Genomic DNA, 25,641 nt, shown 5'->3' with positions numbered 1-25,641 from the left:
TCTCGATTGGTCCGAGGCCTTTTGCTATAAACTCAATAGCAAATCTGTGCGGGACTAAATCCAAAACGGATAATATTATATTAATTGTGCATATAATTTATCTGTAGTGTTTAAATTATTTATCTGCAGAACATATAATTTATATGCATTGAATATAATTAATCTACAGTGCATAAAAACTATTTATCTACAAGTATATATAATTTATGTGAAGTTTATATAATTATTTATCTACAAGTATATATAATTTATATGTGAAGTTTATATAATTAATTTGCAGTGCATAAAATTTTTTTATCTACAAAACATATAATTTATCTGCAGTGCAGCTAAACTATTTATTTGTAGTGCATAGAATTTGTCTGCACTGCATATAAATAAATTTATCTACAGTGCATATAATTTATTTATAGAGCATATAATTTATCTGTACAGTATATAATTTATATACAATGTAAATTTAGTGCATATAAATTTCAATATATACTAATCATAACAAAACCACAACATATAATGTAGTTAAATTTAGAGCAGATAAATTTGTTTCTACACGATTCACAGTCCGATGCACAAACATTGAGCCATGATTTGACATTTAAACGTTTGAATCCTTAAAAATATATTAGACAAATTATTTGGGTCTTAGAGTCTTCTTTTGAAAGTCTCAAAAATCGTTTCAATTGAAAATCGAACGAGTTAGCTATGAGCTTATGACTGTTCAAACACATTGATTTCAAAAATATAACTCTGATGTGCAAACTTTGAGTCTCAATTTATAAGGGTTGAGGGTAACATGTTCAATAAAAGAATTATTTTAAATGATTTGTTTTTAATTGAATAAATCTTATCCACACTTATGTAACTGATTGATTGAGCAAGTTTTATTTGAGTGATTTATTGTTAGTTAACTCAAAAATAAATCGATAGGAGAATGGGGTAGGTACACCTGGTGAGGAGATCCTAGCAAGGGTGAAGCTAGAGAGCTCTGCTACATGACATCAAGGAGAGTATGTGATTTACAGCTTCCTGAAGCTTCTATGGAAGAAAATGAATTGATTTCATTAAAGCCATTCAACAACCTGAACTCCCTGGTCATTCAAAATTATTCATGAGACTTTCATCTTACATGTGCCCTTAAGTCATAAAATAAAGAAAAAAAATCGTCAAAAAAATAAATAAACACATGACAGGGAATTGGGGGAGACAGTGCGTGGTGGCTTATCTTAGATTTTTCAGACCCTTTTCCATCAATTAATTAGATTGACATGTTTCCTCTAATGACATTTCAAAATTTTGGTTGTGTTGAGTTTTCTCTCTCTCAGACCGAGAGGCCGAGACTATCTCTATCAAAACATAAATAAAACACTATATATTTTTCTCTTAAATAAGAAATAAGTAAAAATTGGTGGCATGACTTGGTTTTATTGACGTAAGTCAACGTCTCTCCCAATAGCAGGGACCCTCTGTTTTGCATCCTCATTGTTCGTTCATGTGGACAGTATCCCATTAATCTATTCTGTTTGCTGAATTTGAAACTCCATAAACAGAGATTGAGAAAATTAGAAAAAGGGCAACATCTTGTCCTGATAAGAAGCTTAGAGGATCAGGAATTGACTATCAGAATGTCCCTTTTCATAATGTCCATGGCAATTGTGTTTCTGTTCCTGCCTGGTCTTCCAGTTACTAGCAAAGCTGAACCAAATTATTTATACCATATCTGTCCAAATACAACCACTTTCACCCCGAACAGCACTTACCAATCAAATCTCAATCTCCTCCTCTCCTCTCTCGCATCCAACTCCACTAGGAATGATGGTTTCTATAACACTACCACCGGCCAAACCCCTGACACCGTCTACGGTCTCTTCCTCTGCCGTGGCGACCTCTCCACCTATGTCTGCCAAGACTGTGTCACTTTTGCTACCAAAGAGGTAGTTCGAATGTGTCCTGTAGAGAAAGTTTCTGTAATCTGGTACGACAAATGTCTTCTTCGTTACTCCAACCTATCCTTCTTCAATAGTGTAAACCAAGATGCTCTTATTTTGTACAATACGCAGAACGGCCCAAACCGAACCAGCTATCAGGACCTAGTGCGAGCCACGGTGAATGAAGTAGCGAGTAGGGCTGCAAGTAGTGCTAAAAAGTTTGCAACAGGAGAGATGAACTTCCCGTCGTCGTCTGATGCTCTGTACACACTTGCACAGTGCACTCAGGACCTTTCTGAGGAAAATTGTCAGAGATGTCTCAAATTTGCCATTGCATACCTTCGAAATGGGAGCGTAGGAGCAAGAACTCTGACCCCTAGCTGTACCGTTAGGTATGAAACATACCCGTTCTATAATCTATCTGCGGCTCCAGGCCCTCTGTCTCCACCACCATCACCTCTGTCTCCACCGCCTTCACCTCTGTCTGTTCCTCCTACGGTTAGTCGTAAAGGTAACTTTTGAAGCCACTCTTTAATGTTTCTAAGTTTTTTTGCTCAAGTGGAAGTCTATACATTAAAACACCAATTTTTCAAAATTTCTAACTTTGCTTAGTATTAAGAAGGCCTATTGAGCCTGCCTTAAAACACCAGTTATATAGACGACAACAGAGTTAACATTTAGCTTCTATCGCGGAGCTCTATACGGGTGCGTGGGGTGTGTTTTTCTGTTTTTTGCGGCTCCTGATAAAATAAATAAGGATGTTAAATATGGTTTTATTTAAAATTATTAACTTTTTTCTTTTCTTATAACAATTCTTGTGTTAGAAATTATACTTAAAATCCAATTATAATTCTAACTCTTTAATAAATTAGATTGATGGATAGTTAATTAATTATTTTTCAAATCACTCTGTGTGAAACAATTGAACGCTTGAAAAGCATATATACCACTACAATCTAAAGAGTGTATATATATATATAAATAGAAGATTAAGGTAAATTACTTGATGTAAACGCAGGAAATGGAGGCAAGAGAGCAACAAGGACGGTGATCATTGTCGTAGTTACATCCGCCGTAGTAGTTGGTCTCTTGGGTTTATGCTACTATGTATATTGCTATAGAAACAAACAAAGTCACGAAGGTAGAAGTAATTAGTTATCTGCCTAAATTTAACATTATTAAATTGAAACTCTCTTCTAACTTAATTTTTTTATTCAGAAACGCAAACGATGTTGACTGATCATGACAACAACAGTGTAGAAATGCGTTACTTCAATCTAACAACGATAAGGGAAGTTACGAATAATTTCTCTAATGCAAACAAGCTTGGAGAAGGAGGTTTTGGTCCTGTTTACAAGGTCATAAGATGTTCAGTTTTCTAATAATTATCTCATTAGAAATGGGGTTCACTTGTTTTCGTGATTAGTTTAATTATGTCATTTTTATTGAACTTTGAAGTAATCTGCACTCCACACTTGATAGGGTGAGCTACCGGACGGGGAAAAAGTAGCAGTTAAAAGGCTTTCAATGAAATCAAGTCAAGGAATTGTAGAATTCAAGAATGAAATGATGTTGATTGTGAAGCTTCAACACAAAAACCTTGTGAGACTTTTGGGATACTGCTTGGCTGGAGATGAAAAGCTTTTGGTCTATGAATACATGGCCAATACTAGCCTTGACACCTTCCTTTTTGGTTAGCTGTGTGTCTCTCTTTATCTTTCAAGGCAGAGTAGTTTTTGTTTTGGAAGCTAAATTTTTTCCAATCTTTTTGTGTTTTATTTATGCTGCAAATGCAGATCCAATAAAACGAAAAGAATTAGATTGGGCGAAGCGGGCTAACATTATAAATGGAACTGCCAAGGGTCTTCAATATCTACACGAGGACTCTCGGCTCAAAATTATCCACAGAGATATGAAAGCAAGCAATGTGTTGTTGGATGATGAGTTGAACCCAAAGATATCAGATTTTGGCACTGCTAGGATTTTCGGAGGCAATCAATTGGAAGCTAACACTGAAAGAGTTGTTGGCACATAGTAAGCCTTTCCTATCATTTTTTTTACATCTACATTGGAAATGATGATAAGAAGTGATCAAATGAACATAGTACTCTGTTCACTGACAGAAGAATAAGTAATTCATTAACTTCAATTCCTCCAAAATTGCACAATAATGGGGAGAAAATTTCATGTCATATTGTTGTTATCGACTCTTTTGCTCATAACAGGTTAGATTTGCCTCTTATTTTGTTCTGAATTTCTGATCATATTTTTAACAGCGGATACATGGCGCCAGAGTATGCGTTGGAAGGACTGTTTTCTGTTAAGTCTGATGTGTACAGCTTCGGAGTCCTAATGTTGGAGATCATCACTGGTCAAAAGAGCCGAGGCTTCTACGAGCGAGATGATGCGCTAAACCTTCTATCATATGTAAGTCCTTTCTTTTAATCATCTGTGTCTGCCTGATCGCAAGGTTTCATTCATTGATTATGTAACCTGACAGGCATCGAAGTTATGGACTGAAGGCCAAGGACTGAAATTAATAGACCCGGACATAGTCGATACTTGTCCCACAAGTGAGGCTTTGAGATGGATCCATATTGCATTGTTATGCGTCCAGAATGATCCTGCCGATCGTCCAACCATGTCATATGTTATTCTCATGCTCGGGGGCCACTTGTTAGCACTTCCTACACCATCGCCACCTTCATGGCATGCTGGTAGGTTCACTACCATGTCTGATCAATCTTCCATGAGTGGGGCAGCAACAGGATCTCTTTCATCAGACCTATCTTTGACTGCAAGATAGTAAACATGGATCCTCTCACAATGCAACTAATGGGAAGTGCAGTAAGTCATATTGAATCACTCCCTAATATATTGAACACTTGAATATTCTTTCATACTTAAAGACTCTTGTTTTTTGTATGGTCTTTCAAAGACAATACCTTACGAACATGATAGGCTGAAATACTGTTTGAATGTGATGCTTCTTTGGTTCTGCAGTAATGTATTTGTGTAAAGCTCATTGAAACTCATATGCTTGTTTATGTCTCGATTGTTGGTGATGATAAAATAGCTTCGAACTTCGGTCATTGGAGCTAAACCTCTTGTACCCTTTGTCTCACCGTCAGCCAAGCCTAGCAGCCATTGTTTACTTAATTACTAGAATGACTTCTCCATGAGCCAGAATTAGGTTTTGTCCTTCTCAAAGTATTGACTTACTTTGTTTTAGGGACTTAGTGTAGACAGTGTGATGAAACTCAGGTCTAGTCTGGTAAAACTTCTTGAAAGTAGTAGATATACTAATAGAAATGTTGCATGAATGTTGGGTAGGTGTTTGGTTGTACTTTTGCTGGTAACAATTATTCTGTGTAGCATATTGTGACAAATTACACGTAGGGCTATTAAACATTTTAACCGTAGGCAATACATATAAATGTATATAAACATCAAAGTTTTAAATTTATAAAATAAAGAAAATTAATGAATATAAAATAAAGATAATTAATTTACAACCCATAATTAAATAATAATATCGGTGACTACTATTAATTAATTAATTATATAAAAGTGTAAAAATTGTGATATTTAATCAAACACTTTCTTAATAAGTGGAACATCTTTTTGTCTTACAAATACATATAAATATATCCAAATGAGGGTAAAACTGGAATAAAGGTAATTGATGGGGACAAAATAGGGAAAAACTAGTGAAAAGCTAGTGAAATTGTTAAAATTTGTAGCATTTTAGAAATAATAAAAATGTCCCATAAGAGTGTATTGGAACATGGACAGAAATAGTTGTTTAGATGACTTGTAGCATTTATACTAACAAGTAGTATAAATGATAAATGTTGTCAGAAAATGTGTTCAAAACGGGGCCTTAGTTTTCTAGTATGCCGCATTCAGCTGATGCAGCCCGAATTGATCTCATTTGTGGCACTGTCAAGCGAATGCTCCTTACTCTGCCTCAAAGAAATTGAAATGAAAGATGGCAAAACTGAGCAATTATAACATCCATTAATTGGGAAGTGATGATATTTTTGATTCTTGATCCAGATTCAAAAGTGAATTAATTCCATATTTTGTGTGGTCTAGTAGTTGTTCTTTGAAAAACTGAACAAAGAATTTTCAAGGCTCGATTGCGCTAATTCCAGTTTTCTAGACATGGACAACTCCAAATGGATTAAATCTCAATTGGGTTTTGTAGACTTTTGGTCCTTAGACATCCATGCTCGTTTTCTAAATTTGGTGAGAGATAGCTTTCATTCAAAATGCAAGGAGGCTAGTCTTGAATTTAAGATAAGACTTTGTGCATCTGGTGTTACTGTTACCCCAACCAGGCTACCATCACCATTTATTTTCAGATTTCTGGGTATCTCATTTCAGCACCGTCAACCCCAACTCTCTACTAATCAATCAGCCTGGAGATCTTTTACTAGGTTTTTTTCTACTATAATAATTCAGTAAGAAATTAGACATATAAAAACAATAAATATAGTACAAACTACAAAGTTCCACTTTGATGGCTTGAAGTTTCTCAATTTTATTCGGGACGAACTTATGACCTTTTTATCTAATTTAGAAGAGTGAAACCCTAGTTGGGCCGGGCTTATTGATGCTCATTAGTGCTATCGGGCTTTCCAGCAGTACTATTTCGGCCTTTTAGTAACTCGGCCAAGCCGGTCTTTTTTCAGTTTTTTATGGATGGGCCAAGCTGTTTACTGGGCTGTTCTCGAGCTGAAGCCCAACTTCTGTGTTTTGGCCGTGGACTAGGCGGAAACCAAGAGTGGAGATTTGTCAACGTTGTAGGAGAAGTGGAGACTGGAGGCCGTATTAGTAGCTGAAGAAAGGAAGAAGACCCGAGAAGAAACTAGCCTGATTTTTAATAACCTTTTGGTGATATTTATACAGAAATGAGATCTCATTAAATGGAGAGTTATTTGAGGATTCATGCATATATTGTTATACATTGAATTGTCTTGCAGAGTAGCCAAAACAGTGTCGACTACTGTCAACTTGTAATGAGTCTCCCTCCATCGTAAAACAGTTATCGAGGTTCTATTGTTGAAAATGAAGCCTCAATTACCATGGACAGGGGGGATCCGTCTGTGGATTGTCCTGATCGAGAGCTGCTATGATTATTCCTCTGTGATGGTCTTAAATCTGGCTCCACGGTAGTATCCATATAATAGGCAGGTCTCGAGGGCATAGGGAGTGAGACTGTGCAGTCACCAAGCATAACACAAATTACTGCCATAGTTGGTCTGTCAGCTACAGTTTCTTGAACACACAGTAATGCAATATGGATGCACCTCATGATTTCACTTCTTGAACCCTTACTAATAAGGGGATCCATTATATTCAAAGCCGTGCCGTCGCTCCAACAGTTCCAAGCCTGCATATTATTTAGTATGAAATATCTGAATCCATATGTTCTTAATCTATATGCTCCGACTTCTGATAAACACCATAAAAAGCAAGAGAAATATTGTAGATGAGACTTACATAGGTTAGTAAGTGCTCTGCTTCATTTCCAATACTGAAACAAGTGTTCTTTTGGCCACAGATGATTTCCAAAACTAGAACGCCAAAGCTAAAGACATCTGACTTGACTGAAACATGTCCATTTCTCGCGTACTCTGGAGCCATATAGCCACTGAACACACAGAATTTTAATTAGATTTATGTTGTTTCAATGCCACTTACGCTATATTTAGGTATAAGTAGTAGGATTGTTGTTATACTCACAAGGTACCAACAATCCTGGTTGTTCTGTCTCGAGTTTGATCCATTTCAAACAATCTAGCCACTCCAAAATCTGATATTTTTGGGTTCATCCATTCGTCTAGCAAGATATTGCTGGCTTTCAGGTCTCGGTGAATAACTCGAAGTCGCGAATCTTCATGAAGGTAAAGAATTCCTCTTGCTGTGCCAACTATGATGTTGTAACGTATTTCCCAACTCAATACTAAACGCCTTATTGAATCTACAAAAGTTGGTTCTGGCTTCAATTAGAACAGCCTCACCAGGAAGAGTAAGACTTAAGTTAAGCAGATAGAAATTTTTACCAAACAAGAAGTGATCGAGGCTCGAGTTGGGCATCAACTCGTAGATGACAATTCTTTCGTTTCCATGTAAGCAAAAACCAAGAACCCTAACAAGATTTTTGTGTTGAAGCCGAGCTGTCAACATAACCTCATTCTTAAATTCTAAATCTCCTTGTCCTGAATATGATGAAAGTCTCTTCACTGCCACATCTTGTCCATTGTGAAGCCTACCCTGGTAACACATATAGAATAGCACTTCGGTCAGGAACAATACAGAACGTCTTCTAGGAATTTGATATTCAGAATCTCGTACATACTGATTACCTTGTAAACAGCACCAAATCCACCTTGTCCGAGCATGTTGTCATTGGAGAAATTATTGGTTGCGAATTTGATGGTTTCAAAGTCAAATGGGAAGGATTCCCTATCAAAAAATTCACCATTTTCGCAAGCTTTTAGTTTTTCAGCCTTTTGTTTCAATCTTCTGATGCGGACAATTGTGCATACGACACCAAAAATTGCGATGAAGATTACTGCTGGAACAACAGTGACAGAAACAATGATTCGAGAAATATTGCGCGGGCGGCCTGCAATAGCAAAAAAATAAATCCAGCATATGTTCTCGATTATAAGTATATGCTAATTCTGCAATACTTAAACACATACCTCCGGTAGTTGAATTGGTTTGTGGCAGAGCGGGCGGTGAAGAACCATCCACAATAAGTCCATAGAAGGGATACATATCCCATCTATACATACAGCTCGGATAAAGAACATAACCTCCTTGTTTCCCATGGCAGCAACTATTGAAATAACTAACAGATTCTCTAAGACAATACGCGCAATCGCTTTGTGATAGATCTGGTGTACACTGCATCAATGCATATATCCTTTCATTGTTTGAAACATTTATCTCCCCTGTCGCATACTTCAGCGTGTCAGAGCCCATAGAAGCTTTTGTGGTGATATTCTCCATCAAACCATTCCATACCTGGTCAAACTCTTCTTGATTCGATGCGATTTGATCTGTATTGTACCCAGAACGAAAGGGTGATAACTCTGGTTTTCCAAAGATGGATCTGTTTGAGTAGCGAACGATACATGGAGGATAATCAGGTCCCCAAGAAATTCCTCCGGTTTCGTTAGCACACTGTGCCATAATTGTCTCCCTGGAGGTTTCAACACATCTGTTGCATGAGTCTGTCGTGGAGTCTGCTAAGCAAAGTGCCTGAGCATATACTTTGTTGGGTTCTTGGCCTATTGTTTGAGTAGTGTAGAAACCAGGCTCCGCCGATGCATTGGAAGCTAGAGAGGATAGGATAAGGTTGCGATTTGCGGCGTAGGTGCTGTTACTTGAGATCAATCCTGCGTTGTCACAATAAGTTTGTGCTCCGGTGGGACTGACGCTTGTGAAGATTAGAAAAACAAGAGAAACCAAATGCGTAAAGCCCATTGAACTGGTGTAGATGATGATAAATTCGGCTGTGGCATTGGAAACCGTCTTGTATCTTTTATTGTTCATAATTCAGCTAAACCCAACCCAGCCGCCATTCTTTTGTCTCCTACAAATAATTGAAGGGAAAGATATTTCCTTTTCAAACTATTAAACTTATTGATTAACTACATTATCTATGCCTCTTTTTGGGGTAGATCTCTGACGTAAAATCTTTTTGAGACTTTCTTACTAGCCCATTTTGTGTCCTACATTCAGCTTGTGTACAGTACGGCTCGAATTGGTCTAAATTGTCTGTCTGTCATAGAAGTTCCTCACTTGTCCAGAAAAACGAGCCTACCAACCAAAAAAAATTTGCAAGTGTTTGCACGTCCATGCTGTAGAGTTCGGATAACAATCCAGTTGCAGGGGTTGTGAAATGCAAAAGACGAAACTTTTGATATTAGATCCACGTTCGGGGGAACTAAGTTGACCTTCAGTTATTTAGTGTATTTTATCTGGCGTTCAACAATAACTGCTGGAAGTCATAGCTAAAAGGGGAGACAAAAAACAAAAAAAAAAAAAAAAAGTATTTTTTAGTGCTCAACTCATATTCAATTACCCCACAATTATTTCAGCAAATCTGTCCATTTTCGATACATCGTGTCCTTTCCTTTTTTACTTCCTAGTTTTTATTTATATTTTCATTTGCGGAATTGAGAGGAAATGACAATATGATAGTTATATATTCAAGGAATGACAAAATAGAAAAAAAAACATTAGAAAAAAAATATATTTGTATTGTGTTGACAAAAATACCCCTAAAGATTCTCTAAAATTTATCTAGAGCCACACGTGTGATGTCATTCTTCTTCCTCTCTTTTTTTTTTCTCGCTCTTCTCCTTCCTTCATGTCGACCATCGGAAATTAATCGTTCGGTCATCGTTTTCGACGAACAAACTATCAAAATAAAGCTTTAGGTCAGCTCAATCAAAGTTCAATCATCACTGGCCATCGATTATCACTTGATTCGTCAAAAAAACTTCTTGAAATCACGGTCACCATTTGAAAAAGAGTTAGATCGGCCAATACGGCCAACTCTGATGACTATCAACACCACCAATCAACTCTACAGACCAAGATGCATCAACTTTGAGGTTTTATTGCTTTTTCGAATTCTTTTTTTCTTCTGAAATTGGATCTGAATCTGCAAATAATATATCTGTTTCAGATATGTTATTATATGTTATCTGTTTTGAAACTTCAAACATATAACATTTCTTTAAAGACAAATAACATTTCTTTAAAAATAGATAACATTTCTTTAAAAATGGATAACATTTCAATAAGACAGATATCAAATTAATCGAAATATATAGCATATCACCTGCAGTTTGCAATAGGAATCAGAACCCAAAAAAATACGAAAAATCACCACAGAAACTTTTGAAAATAATGATTGATGACAGATGGAAGGAAAACTACAAGTCCCGTGGTGAGTATGATCATATCTAAAAATTCAAACACCCAGAATATCCAAAATCAACAGGATCGCAAGTAGAATCATTATAGAAATTTAAAATTGATGCAAGATTCATATTAGAAAATCAATTTCAAGAAGAAAATTGGAAAGAAAAATATTCCCTACAGCTATAGTCGTGAAAGAGGAGCTTTCGTAAGTGAGAAAGTAATTTCTATAAACTTTATGATTAATTTTTAAAATTTAAATAATTAAACAGAGGTTATTTTAGTCATTTAAAAAAATTAGGATAAGAGCTTGTTCTTTTTGAAATATTAGTTTAAAATAAATAGACTTTATGGAATAAAATTTTTAAGAATGTCTCTATTGGAATATGAAGGACTTACATTTAATTTTTCTCTTTTCATTTTATATTGGAGATGATCATTTGTTGGAGCATGAATGTGAGAAAAATGGATTTTATGGGGGCATGAATGGATGAATGAATTGATACAACAGTCAAATTTTATCGGATCATTTTTACCGGGCCAAATAGTGTGGCATGGAAATTAGTTGACTTATATATTGGCTTATTTTTAGTATATTTGAAGTTGACTTTACACATTTTCTCTATTAATTTCATTCTCTCTACTAAAAATGTTGTAAAAAATATAATAATTTACGGATCCTTAAAATTACACTATTGTGACAAACTACATTTTTCTTACCACTAATACCCACTTTACATGTTTTCTAAGTTTTTGTTAGCGCAATCAATCTAAACACTATTATTGTGGTTGCTCAAGTTTTACTTGGTAATGTTCATTTGATAATTTCGTGGAAGTTGACTTTTTAATTTGAAAGTTTGAGCCAGTCTTGAATACGTACATCTCCTCTTACCCCAACAAGGCAACCATCCACCTATAAACCCACACCACACATGGTGGCTGGGTCCCGCCTGTGTAGTCTCACCATAATCTGAACTCTCTCTCATCTTGTCACTTGTCAGCATTAACGAGCACTTTCTATTATAATGTTATAACTTTAATTTTTTATTAGGCAAGTGGAGAAACCAACAGACAACCAAACATTTTTTTGCCCTTTGAAGTTAGGGCCGGTGTTTGATTAGCTAATCTTATTGTTTTAAAAAAAAAAGACAGATAATCAAGAAAGTACTGTTTTAACTCAGAGAGCCCTCAAGTTTATACATTTTGCATACTAGATTTTTTTAAAGAGTAATGATATTCTCACCCCACATTTTAGTAAGCTCACCCCTCATTCATTGGTTTGTATTTGTTTATATTATTTTATATTTGATTTGATATTAAATCTTTTGATTTGTTTGCGATTTGATATTAGATTCGTATTTCTATAATTGGTTTTTCCACCGCTTATAATTAGTTTTTTCACTCCTAATAATTAAATAAAATAATTTATTATATCACATCAAAATAGATTGACGGATATATTTATTTAATGTATGTTGTAAATTATTCACTGTACAGAGTGATCCATTCGTTGACAGAATCATATTAAAAAGTTATTAGGTATAATAAATCACATCAAAATAGATTGACGGATATATTTAATGTATGTTGTAAATTATTCACTGTACAGAGTGATCCATTCGTTAACAGAATCATATTAAAAAGTTATTAGGTATAATAAATAATGTTGAAACCTTAATTTTAGGTGGGTCCCACCTTAAAATAACAATACTTAATAATTTTGGGTGGGACCCACACAAATTTTTTTTAAAAAAGGCTACAGCTTTTTATCGTGAGACCCACGTTAAAAAGCTAAAACGTTCAAAAACGCAGCATAGTATGGCATGGAAGTTAGTTTATTGATATATTGGCTTACTTTTAGTATATTTGAAGTTCACTTTACAGTTTACACATTTTCTCTATTAATTTCATTCTCTCTACTAAAAATATTGTAAAAAATATAATAATTTACCGATCATTAAAATTACACTATTGTGACAAACTACATTTTTCTTACCACTAATACCCACTTTACATGTTTTCTAAGTTTTTGTTAGCGCAATCAATCAAAACACTATTATTGGGCTATTATTGTGGTTGCTCAAGTTTTACTAGGTAATGTTCATTTGATAATTTCGTGGAAGTTGACTTTTTTATTTGAAAGTTTGTGCCAGTCTTGAATACGTACATCACCTCTTACCCTAACAAAGGCAACCATCCACCTAAACTGCAGTAATGTTAATTTGCTAACCTAGCAAAATCTTATATTGAGTCCCAGTGTCCCACTTCTATTACATAAAAAATCAAGATAAGCATGTCTCTCAATACAATCACATCAACAAAACACATCTCCCAATATAACCACATCAACAAAACACAAATTCTTATACATTTTCCTTTCCACCCAACATGGTGGCCAATAAATTCTCATGCCCTTCATATTGTCCCCAATAAAACTACATCAAAACACAATCTTTCAATATAAAACACATCTCTCAATATAGCCACATCAGCAAAACATAAAACCCCATACATATTTGTTGGCCCCATAGTTTTTAAACCCGACCCGCGTGTCGAACCGTCAAGGTTGAAGGGTCAAGGGTTTCGAGGTTCAACCGTTACGATGGAGGTTGAACCGCGGGTTTTTAATAAATAATAAAATAATAAAAAATTATAATTTGATAGTTATATACTGTATAACTATATACTATATAGCAAGTTAGAGGAGCATACTTGTACAATTCAGCCATAATTTTTCTGCAAAAATTTATTAAATTTTATAGCAATAAGCAAATCAAATGAACAATTCATAAACCAAACACAAAATTCAAATTCATTAACAAAAATAAAATATTTTTGTGTCCATTGAAGGTAAATTACATATTTGACCTCACAATTCATTAACAAAAATAAAATATTCTTTGTTTTTAAGTCATTTTACAAAACATGCGGGTTTTCTTTTAACCCGTCGGGTCACGGGTTGTCGGGTTTCATGGGTTGACCCGCGATTTGACGCGGGTTGATGCACAAACGGTCTTTTTCCAACAAAAAACCGGAGAGACCGCCGGTTCGTGGGTTTCACGGTCCGACCGACGGGCCGGTCCGAGTTTAAAAACTATGGTTGATCCAGACAAAATAATACCATTACAAGTGCTCAACCCACACCACATGCTGGCTGGGTCCCTCCTATGTAGTCTCACCATAATCTGAACTCTGTCTCATCTTGTCACTTGTCAGCATTAACGAGCACTTTCTATTATGATGTCATAACTTCAATTTTTTATTAGGCAAGTGGAGAAACCAACAGACAACCAAGAAAGTACGGTCCTAACTCAGAGAGCCCCCAAGGGTAATGGTATTCTCACCCCACATTTTTAGTAAGTCCATCCCTAATTCATTGGTTTGTATTTTTTTATGTTTGATTTGATATTAAATTCTTTTGATTTATGTGTGATTTGATACTAGTTTCGCATTCTCATAATTGATTTTCTCACTTCCTATAATTAGTTTTTCCATTCTCAATAATTAAATAAAATAACTTATTATATGACATTAAAGTATATTGACGGATACATTTAATGTATGTTGTAAATTATTCACTGTACGGAGTGATCCATTCGTTGACAGAATCATATTAAAAGTTATTAGGTATAATAAATAATGTTAAAACCTTAATTTTTAGGTGGGTCCCACGCTTAAAATAACTTAATAATTTTTGGGTGGGACACACACAAAAAAATATTTTAAAAAAAGGCGGCAGCTTTTGGTGTGGGACTCACGCCAAAAAGCTACCGCGTTAAAAAATGCAGCAAACGGAGTGGTAAGGGCAAATGTAATGGTGAAGTGATATTGGGCCAACAAAGATGTTGTCTTTTGCTGATGTGGTTGTATTGTAAAATGTGTTTTGCTTATGTGGCTGTATTGGGATAAGTGTTTTGCTGATGTGGCTGTATTGAGATAAGTGTTTTGCTGATGTGGATGTATTGATATTTGATGTTTTGGTGTAGTTTTGTTGTGGATAATATGGAGGAAATGAATGTTGTTGGGTTGGGTGGAAAGAGAAAGTGTGTGGGAAGAAAAAGTGTATAGAAATTTGTGTTTTGCTGATGTGGCTGTATTAGAATACGTGTTTGACTTGACTTTTTGTGTAATAGAGGTGGGACCGGGCCAACAAAAATGTTGGCCCAGCAAACTAAATCTTATTGCATTTGCCCTAACGCCCAACTTAGTTTTGTGTTTGGTGGGGCTGGCTGGGAAAGTGGACCCGCCCCAACCAACGCCCCACCAAACAAGCCCCATAAAGTCTACAATTCATATGTAAAGGCGGAGGAAAAATAAAACAAATTTTAAAAATAAAAAAAAAATGTGTTATAATGTGACATACATTCCAAACCATTAAATTTGAATTGTAAAATGTACAATTTCAAACAAACTGCGAAACCTCCAGATCTGACTAGCAAACCATTTAAAAGAACGAGTTTTCCTTCTAAGAATGACAGACATGACATGACATAAATAAATAAACAATAATTTGTGATACAAAAGTAAAACTGCGTCCTATAACTAATGGACCCAACTAACATGGATATTAATTGTATACCCAAAAATCTATTAATTTATAATTCGATTGAGACCTTCGACAATCCTGCAAAGATCACATTAGGTGGACCATAAAGTTTGACACCAGTGTGGTGTCGGCTGGGGAAGCTCCGATGGTTAAGTCAGTCAATGATTAGGTAATTTATAGGGAGAGAAGTGAAAGACCTTTTAGAGAGAGAGTGAGAGATATAGTAAATAGTTGAGATAGTTAATGTCTTAATGAGGAGGGCTCCTCCTGTATTTATAGTGCTTTGGTCACATGACCTGCACCTATCAATCCTACAGATGGGCCTTGAGCTTTGAGTTGGTTCAAGGGCCTTTGAACGAGCTACTTGTCAGCATTGGTTTTGAGCCTTCGGAGGTAAAATAGGCATCTATGGAGTTGCCAGAACAAGTTTTAGTCTTTCATAGGTCTAGTTGCCAAGTAACTTGGGCCTACCGAGTTCGACTTGGACTCTCGTGGGTCTCGTGTCGATTGGATCTTGGGCCTATCAAGTTCAACGTAGACTTTTGTAGGTCTACTGTCGACTAAATCTTGGGCCTTGTAGTGTAGATTCTTGGGTCGATGGTTTGTGGCCAATACATTAATGGGCCAAATAAGAAAGAAGCCCAAACAAGATTGAAGTCCAGCTCTTAAAGAATAAGAAGAGTCGGAAGACCCTGACCCATGATTGACAAAGAAGCATAAACTAGAAAGTAAAGTCACTTTGTTCATCCTCGAAAGAAGGAAGTATTTCTCCACACTCTAGCACTATCGAGGTTCCAGTTCAGAAATACAAACTTCATTGCCTGTAAATTGAACAAATCCGTTTTGCGGTGTTTGTGATTCTGAGACGAGCCCCTGCATCTCTCACCGTTGATACGAAGCTTTGGATAAACAGAATCCCTCAGTCTCCAAGAACCCAAAGCCCATTAAGGACAGATAAGTTAATTTGGACCAATGCCCATCAAGAACAGATGCCTAAAAGGCCTTAGCCCATACGGCTCTCAAGATTACTCCAGGCTCGCCCACTAGTTGTTGTCGCTCTGATCTCCCCAGGTCCCAAACAATATCCATAAATTTTGTCAAAATGATATGTGTTCAAAATTTTGGTGTTCATTATTTAGGTGACATGAAAAGAAATTAAATGGTCCCCATATTTCTTCTCATACCACCTAGATTATGAATATCAAAATTATCGATATGTAGTGTTTCCATAAATTTTATCCTCTTCCTTGCAGTTGCTTTCGTTGTGTGAACTAAATCAATTCACAATTCCAAGTCAGACAGATCAACAAAGGCATAAGCCTTAGTAACTTAATACAGTCTGTTGTTTGAACAAGTCAATGAACATAGTGGGTAGACGACGACCATAAGATTAATGTCAGTGGTAGGCCATTCATTAATTTCTAGACATTAAATTGGACCAAAACAAGACCTGTACAAATAGAAAATTACGCACTCCTCATTATCATTGAAGCAAAGCGAGAGTTACCCGTGTCGATGGCTACTTCAAGATTGATATTTATTTCTTGCGCCATTTTCATACAACTCTTCGCTCTCACCACTGCCAATCCAAATTACCAAGTCTGTTATGATACTGGTAATTTCACCACCAATAGCACCTACCAATCAAACCTCAATCAGGTCCTCTCCTCCATCACCTCTCACACTGAAATCAATTATGGATTTTACAATCTCTCTTCTGGCAAAAACCCTGACAAAGTTTATGCAATTGGACTCTGTAGAGGAGATTCTAAGCCTGAAATGTGTCGTAGCTGCATAAGTAACTCCACCCAAGACATCAAAAAGCTATGTCCAACCCAGAAGGAGGCCATTGTATGGTATGATGATTGTATGTTAAGGTACTCCAACAGCTCCATCTTTGGCAGAATGGAAATTGGACCTTATTTTTGGATGTATAATCTGAATAATGTCACAAATCCGACCGAGTTCAATCAGGCAGCGAATTCATTGTTGGGAAACCTCACAAGTCAAGCTGCATCAGGTGATTCTCATCTTAAGTTTGCAACAGGAAATACAACCACAGCAACCTCACAAACTATATTTGCACTTGTTCAGTGCACTCCTGATTTGTCCATGGAAGACTGTCGTGACTGCTTGACCAATGCCACAAATTTGCTCCCACAATGTTGTGATGGGAGGCAAGGTGGGAGAGTTGTAGGTCCAAGCTGCCACTTTAGGTACGAGAAAGATCAATTCTACGACTCAACTGCAGCTTCTCCGCCGTCTCCATCGACACCCTCGTCAACATTGGTTTCTCCTCCTCCACCACCAACATTGGTTTCTCCTCCTCCGCCAATGAACGCAGCGACTACAAAAGGTAAAACATATTTGTCAAGCTTTTATATGTGTGGACATAACAAGTTACACAATAATTGTCTAAATATATATCTATATATATATATATATAAAGAGTTACCGCTAGAGTACTTATTCAACAGTAATCATGCTCTAATTTGATTTCATTTATGATTTTCCAGGGAAGGGAAGCAATGGCTTTATAGCTGTCATCACTTTGGTTTCAGTACTCTGTTTGTGATGCTCAATATGGGAGATGCATTGGTTCAAGAATCAACTGCCAAGTAAAATAAAGTTAAAGCAATTTGATTTTGCATTAGAAATTTTTCAACGTTCAGAAGTTAGAAGTTCGAACTTCTGTATTGTAATTGATGTGGTCTTGAAGCAAATTATGTTTTTTAATCAATTGAACTTCGTTTTTGTCGGGTCTGAGACATAAAGCTTTGTCTTTATTGTTTATCTGTGTTGACGTGGTTCATGTTGACCGAGTGTTATGTTTTATCTTTGCTTGTTGACTGCCATGTCATATGGCTTTAATGTTTTTTATTACGTGTTTGTAGTGATGCCAGATAAGCATAATCTAGAAGCAAAAATCTAGTATTGTCTTATTCTTGGTTTGTGTAGTTGTTGGAAGATATGGTGGGTCTGTGTTCGATGTTCTTGGTCTGAATTTGAAAGAGATTAATTATATTTTTCATCACCAAAAGATATGGGTTGTTCATTTTTTGCACTCAAAGATTTTTTTGTTATAAAGTCATCACCTATTGATTCAATATGAGACATTTCGGTCATACGGGCAGATTAAACACTATTCCGGTCCAGATACCTACTGATGTGGCATTAAATCTACAATTATTGGTCAAAAATGCTTATTTGGCATGTGACGTTAATAAAAAATGAGTTAAATTTTTTTTTAAAAAAACTCTGCAACTCTACCTCTCCTCTGTCATAGTCTCATGTCTCTCTCTCTAAAACCTAACTCTCTCTACCACCAGACCCAAATCAAGTGAAATTAGGGGTAACGATGTCACAAATCAGGTGAAATTTGGGTCAATATTTTGATGTAGCTGATGTTTCTCTGCACCAGCAACAGTCGTCTTGGAAGAGGAGCTCCATTTTCGAACCTCCTATGGCTTCTCCCGAAGTCCCCAAATCCACCATTACTATACCGCCATAGTGGAGGTAAGACGTTGCCGTGGAGACCCGCTCGAGTGTGATGCATGATCCCCACAAAATCATCAAAGGTCTCCTCTCTTTGTCTCTCTCAGGTGGATCTAGATTTATTTATTTTGTCACCTTTGGGGACATATGACCCCTTGGGGTATAGTTCAATTTGTTCTTGTCAATAACAGAGAGCTTACGACGAAAGAGGTTGGGTTTGGGTTGGATTGCAGAGAAGATTGAAGAGGTTGGGCATATCATAACAAAGAGGAATAGGCATTTGAGGCTGGACGATGATGATACCAGCCAACACCACTCTCTCTTATAACACACATGACTGTAATTTATTTATTAATTTTTTTAAAGAAGTTTTAGACAGAGAAATGACATGTCATTTATTTATTAATTTTTTAAGAAAACCAAATATCAAAGTCGTTAGGTTTTCCTGCCACATAAGCATTTGTTGACCATAATTTACTGACAACATGCCACATAAGCAAGATTCCTGACCGATACAGTAGTAATTCTACCCGAGTACGTAAAAAGTGTCATTTTAGAAAAATGGGTGATGACTTTGTAACAAAAAATCTTTGGGTGTTAAAAGTGAACAATCGTTATCTTTCGGTGATGAAAAGTATAATTAACCCATGTGTTAATCTTGACGCCAGGTTCTGTATTTATGTTTGAGAAAATCAATCTTGTAGTCTATTTGTGCTTATGCTACAGATTCCTTGAGGTTGTCTCGCAAGACAAGGCATAGCAGATTTGATGTTGTTCTGTTTTGAACAGAGAACTTTCAGTTTCATTTGAGTTTTGGAATTGATAGTTCCCATGTGTTAAATAAAGTTAGGGTTTGAAAAACTCTATCCGTTTCGAATGATCAAATTTTTCCAACCCAAAGTAAATGAAGTTTGGACATAAATAATATGTTAGAAATCCGGATACACACATAAGATTTTTATCCGATTTAAAATTAAATTCGAGTCTCTTGTCGGACATTTACTTGTTTGGATTTAGACCAATTCGAATTTGGTAAATTAAGTACGCTCAAAATTCAATCAGAGTTAGTGTCCGAACATGTAAATATTTCATAAACAAGCTATGTTGTTCAACCCAGAACTGGCTCGAACCCCTTTTTTACCACACCTAAATAAAGTGTTTCACATTAGAAGAATTACTTTACACATGAAAGCTTTAGAAAAAGAGAAATTATACGAGAAGGGAGCAAATCATACTAATCCAGCATGGGATATAATTGTATTCTTGGGTACCGGTAGTTAGTTATAAAGGGAAATCCTAACTCAATTGTACACACTGAATCTCTCATAGTAAAAACAGCCATGGACGTAGACACTTTTTTCAAACCAAGTAAATCTGATGCTCTACTTCTTTCTCCGTGTTTTGGATTACTCTGTTTACTTTGTTCTATTATCTGTGTTTTCTGGGAAGGTTGAACAATACTATGTTATGACAAATACTGCTTAACCATGACAACCACGATCAGTTATGTCGTGTTACTACAAAATGAGTGATAGGAATAGGGCCGGTCTTCTCCACCTTCTCAGCCCATTTATGCAACTCATGAGGCTTGGATGTTAACTGAGCGATTGACTTTATTGGAGGCCCACTTCATCAATCTTCATTTATCCAACTCATGGGCTATCCAAACCTTGAAAGTTGAAAGCCCATTTCATCCATGCTCTGGCAGCTCTGCATTTTGGGTTTAATTGGCCGTTAACGACTAGGTTAGGAGTCCGCCGTTCCGGAAATCCGGATGGCAGTGATGATAACGGCGGACTCGCTTTCCAAGATCAGATGCTTCTGGTCGTGTGCCTTCATGGAGAGCAAGTTGCGCGCGGCCAGTTGTGGGCGAAGAGGATCTTGCCCGTCATTTCGGACCACCGAAGCGAGGAGTCCCGCGTGAATGCAAACAGAGGTCCGGGCAATTGAGTGCGAATAATTGAAATCTATGGCAGTCTTCAACTCCGACGGCAGAATTCAAGAGCCACGTAAGTGTATCATATTTCTTGAGTAAATAATGACTTTCGTTTGCTTTACTCAAAACAAGTCAAACACCGAAAAATGTTGCGTGTTTGGTATGGAAAATAGGAAATCTGTTTTAAATTTCCTCATTTGTCCTCAACTACTCATGTATCCATCAGATGCTTAATTTATCCAGAGACAAGACTTGTCTTCAGTCAATGTATTATTACATTCTACTAAGCGTAGAAAATGTCATCCGTTTCGGACTTCTGTGGTGGTTGAATATTATTTACAATATTTGCCCACGTCGCCAACCCTATCCAAGTTGGCTAATTTCCATGGCTCACGAATGAGAAATTTTATTATTAGGTCTTTGGTCAATGTTTTGAATTGAATAAATTACATCTTCCCCACCAAGTATTTTACACACTTCTAGGACTAGACGTCCTGGCAAAAACCATGGGCTTTTCTTTTTCAGGAACGCATTTTGGTATTCTGATTCTCATACACTTCATTTTCTTCAGAATTACCGAGGCAGATCCCTTGTTTCACTTCTGTTTGTATGATAAAGGCAACTATACTGCAAACAGTACCTACCAGGCGAATCTTGAACGGGTCCTTTCCTCTGTTTCTAATGAAGAAAACGATTATGGCTTCTACAACATGTCTGCGGGCAACAATTCTGATACCGTTAATGCAATTGCACTGTGTAGGGGTGATGTTAAGCCGAATGATTGTCTTAGTTGCATCAGTAATGCCACCATTGAGCTCAAGAGGCTATGTCCTTACCAGAAAGAAGCAATTATATGGTACAATTATTGCATGTTTCGTTATTCTAATCGCTCCATCTTCGGAATCATGGAAACTGGTGATACTTTTTATATGAGGAATAACAATAATGTATCAGATGTGGATGGATTCAATCAGGCCCTGAGTGGCTTGCATTAGGAACGAACTCTAGGGATTCTGGACAGGGAGATCTAAAATTTAAAAATGAAGTTGTGTTGGTGGCCAAGCTTCAACACAGGAATTTAGTGAGGCTTCTTTGGTTTTTGCTTAGAAGGACATGAAAGGCTTCTCATCTTTGAGTTCGTTCCTAATGCAAACCGTGATCACTTCCTATTTGGTATAAGTTACAGACTTTTTGAAACGTTTTACATCTTATTTATTGATGACAGTTTTGTTATCATATGCAAAACATGCTTAGGTAATAATGACATGAAAATACTAAGAATAAAGTTTAGGGTATGCTTGGTATCACTTTTGTTTTTTGTTTTTTGTTTTAGTTTTCAAAAAATAGAAAACAAAAACAAAAAATATTGTTTGTTTGTATTTTCTGTTTTGGTTTTTATAAAAACCAAAAACAAGTTTTCAAAATTTTTGAAAACAAGAAAAAAATGTTTTTAAAAGTTTTGGAAACAGAACTAGTTATACTTATTATAGATTGCACTTTGTTTAAAATTTCAAATTGCAAATTGTATAGAGATATGAAGACAATGACCAAATATACTTTGGGTTATTGTTTTATTTCTTTTTTTTTCTTTCTGCTGATGTTTTCAATGGTGAAACACGGTAAAGACTGAAGTTATAAAAAATATAGTGGTGTAGATATATTCCATTATTATGAAAATAAAAACATAAACACACATTTTTTTTTCAATTTTATGTTTTCAGTTTTTGTTTTTAGTTTTAAGTATTCTACAAAACAAGTTTCAATTTTTTGTTCTATGTTTTTGTTTTTTATTTTTGTTTTCAAAATTTTTGAAAATGATACCAAACACAACCTTAAGTATTTGTTCTGTTTTCACCATTAGTTTCAGTTTTATTTGATTATTGTACAATTATGTAGATCGCATCAAACGCACAAATTTGGAATGGGAAAAGCGCTACAAAATCATAAGAGGAATTGCACGAGGACTTCTTTACCTTCATGAAGATTCTCGTATTCGTATTATTCATCGCGATCTCAAGGCTAGCAACATTTTGCTAGATGTAGAGATGAACCCAAAAATTTCTGATTTTGGCATGGCAAGATTGTTTGCAATGGACCAAACTCAAGGGGATACGAGTAGAATTGTTGGAACCTAGTAAGTAACAAAACTGACCTATTGTGATCTTCTAATTTTGAGATTTAACTAAATTATATAAACAAGAAAAATCAAATAATTTGAGCACACGCACTTTGCTTTATCTGGGTATTGGTGTGAAAATATGAAATTGATGTTATTGATATTTACATGTAGTGGATATATGGCTCCAGAGTATGCGATGAATGGACACTTCTCAGTTAAGTAAGATGTTTTCAGTTTTGGGGTCTAAGTTCTCGAGATTGTGAGTGGTCGGAAAAATAATTGCTTCCAAAATGGTGGGATCACTGAGGACCTTTTGAGCTATGTAAGTATCAAAATCTACAGATATATATGTCCTCCATGTCTTTTTTTTAAATTCAGTAGAATTAAGGCATTCCCAACTAACCATTGCAGGCTTGGAGAAATTGGAGAGAAGGGGCAGCTTTGAATCTAATAGATCCCACAACAGGTGCAGGGTCAAGGAATGAAATGTTGAGATGCATCCACATTGGGTTGCTCTGTGTTCAAGAAAATGTAGCCGACCGATCAACTATGGCCTCAGTTGTTCTAATGCTTAATAGCTCCTCACTCAGTCTTTCAGTACCCTCAGAAGCAGCGTTCTTCATGAATAGAAGCATTGGATCCGACATGTCATCCTCGCGAGATTCCAAATCAAGGATAACAGAGTCTAACAAAAGCCAGGCAGAAATCGCTCCACCATCGGCAAATGAGGATCCAATTACAGAGCTGTATCCCAGATAGCTTATGCACTTCTACGATATGTAACAAACTGCAAAAATTAGGATATCTAAGTATGGAGTTTCCCTATCACACGACTGCCATGTCATATTTGCTAAGATTCTGTTTTTATTTTGTTTTCGTTCTCTAAAGAAGAAACAACATGGACTCTCTCTTTCATAGCAATCTCAATTCTCAAAGCTATGTTCCTCGCATATGGTTTTGAATAGGCCAAAGGGTCTGTCTTTGACTCTAGCGTTGTATGTCCAGAGATAAATGGCATGAATTGTGTCTACAAAGACAGATGAATATCTGCTACACGGGTTGTGGGTCTAAGTCTAACATCAAAAGTTTGAGCCTAATTCTTTATTGAAAAATCAGGTTGTCAATATGAAATTTGCCCTTCATTATAAGCTAGACTCCAAACTATCCACTATCTTCCGATGAGAAAGAATCCAAACTCACCATCTTCTGATATGAGATTCTCATTAATCCCCACCCTCCCTTATAAGCTAGACTTGAAATCACCCACCATCTTTCGATGGAAAAGAATCCAAACCCACCATCTTCTGATGTGAGATTCTCATCAATTCTCACCCACCATCTTTTGATGTGAGATTATCATTAATCCCCTCCCTGAGAGCATGCAGATCCTCGTGCATGGCACGGGTTATACCATTTCGACCACCGGCCCACTTAGCCAATCCAATGGATAAAGGTTTTTTCAAGTTACTTGAACGACCTTTTCTTTTTCTCCCCACCCACCATCTTCCGATGAGAAATACTTCAAACCCATCATCTTTCGATGTGAGATTCTTATCAATCCTCTTCCAAGGTGCATGCACGTCCTCGTGCATGGCACGGGCTATACCATTTCAACCGTCGGCCCAATTAGACAATTCAATGGGGCTTTTCCCAATTACTTGAACGACATTTTTCTTTTTTCTTTAGTTACGATAATTTTCTCTTTTTCAATCTGCCCACAATGGATATGACTGACTGTCTGCTAACACAACTTGACAAGGGATGGGTTCTAGGATAAGCTAGCCTACGATAGTATCAGCCCACGTGCATGCCCGCAAGTAGGTGCTTCTCCCAACGAGAGCATCAATGATGAATACCTATTACACAGGATGGAGACCCAAATCTAACATTACAAATTCGGTCATAACACTCTATTGAAAACACATATTGTCATTATGAGATTTGTCCTCCTTTATAAATTAGACTTCAAACTCATCATTTTCTAATGTGAGATTCTCATCAAAGACAAAGAACACTTAATAACGTGCCTGTTTGGTGGGGCGTCGGGCAAAACGATACCACTAGCGGTATTGCTTTGCCCAATCACCCCACCAAACATCCCTCAATCATTGGGCGTTACCACCCACAAAACAGGGTGGTAACGCCCTACTTGAAAGGGCTTCAACTTGGAGCTTTTTCGAGACCGTTCTGTTTTTGTTTTTTTTTAAAAAAAAATTTTAGTTGGGCCCATCTACTTTATGGTTAAGATGGATCCATCTGCTTTTCATTGGGCCCACCTTATTTACAACTAATTATTATACTTTGAAATTAATAATTCTTATATCTAAACATTTTTTATTAATATAAATTATTTAAATATAAAATTAAATAATATAGTATATTTATTAAATTACAAACTTATTTAAATATTAAATTGATATCTTAACATTTTTTATTAATATAAAAATTATTTAAATATTAAATTAAACTTAATTAATTAATTATTTTTATTTTTAACATTTAATATTTATTCATTTGTAATTATAATCATTAATATTTAAATTAAAAAAAATATTAAAATGAAAAAAAGAAAAGTAAAATTTATTTTACACAACTTAATCGCTAATAACAGTTAACAACTTTATCAAACACCTTATGACTTATTTCGTAGTTTTAAACTCAATTTTGTTTC

The 25,641-nt window shown here is 36.0% G+C and overlaps 2 protein-coding genes and 1 pseudogene across 2 annotated transcripts; 2 read left to right on the top strand and 1 right to left on the bottom strand.

Annotated features, from left to right (window-relative positions):
- The first annotated feature begins 1,442 nt into the window (after positions 1-1,442).
- LOC119988821 (cysteine-rich receptor-like protein kinase 10) lies at positions 1,443-5,028 on the top strand. The gene is made up of 7 exons (XM_038834013.1): positions 1,443-2,436; positions 2,944-3,066; positions 3,144-3,283; positions 3,408-3,618; positions 3,722-3,959; positions 4,202-4,352; positions 4,426-5,028. The coding sequence occupies exons 1-7, from the start codon at positions 1,623-1,625 to the stop codon at positions 4,729-4,731; spliced, it is 1,983 nt and encodes a 660-aa protein (XP_038689941.1). The 5' UTR covers positions 1,443-1,622; the 3' UTR covers positions 4,732-5,028.
- A 1,769-nt stretch (positions 5,029-6,797) lies between these two features.
- Positions 6,798-9,534, bottom strand: LOC119988817 (putative receptor-like protein kinase At4g00960). The gene is made up of 6 exons (XM_038834006.1): positions 8,642-9,534; positions 8,300-8,562; positions 7,997-8,207; positions 7,677-7,914; positions 7,434-7,584; positions 6,798-7,323 (listed from the first exon to the last, which is right to left on the bottom strand). Exons 1-6 carry the CDS (start codon positions 9,495-9,497, stop codon positions 6,976-6,978), a joined length of 2,067 nt encoding a protein of 688 aa, XP_038689934.1. The 5' UTR covers positions 9,498-9,534; the 3' UTR covers positions 6,798-6,975.
- Positions 9,535-16,815: 7,281 nt separating this feature from the next.
- LOC119987963 lies at positions 16,816-24,027 on the top strand (annotated as a pseudogene).
- The last annotated feature ends 1,614 nt before the right edge of the window (positions 24,028-25,641 follow it).

Source organism: Tripterygium wilfordii, chromosome 21, assembly GCF_013401445.1.
Source record: "Tripterygium wilfordii isolate XIE 37 chromosome 21, ASM1340144v1, whole genome shotgun sequence".
NCBI lineage: Eukaryota > Viridiplantae > Streptophyta > Magnoliopsida > Celastrales > Celastraceae > Tripterygium > Tripterygium wilfordii.
This window is presented reverse-complemented; position numbering and strand designations above follow the sequence as displayed.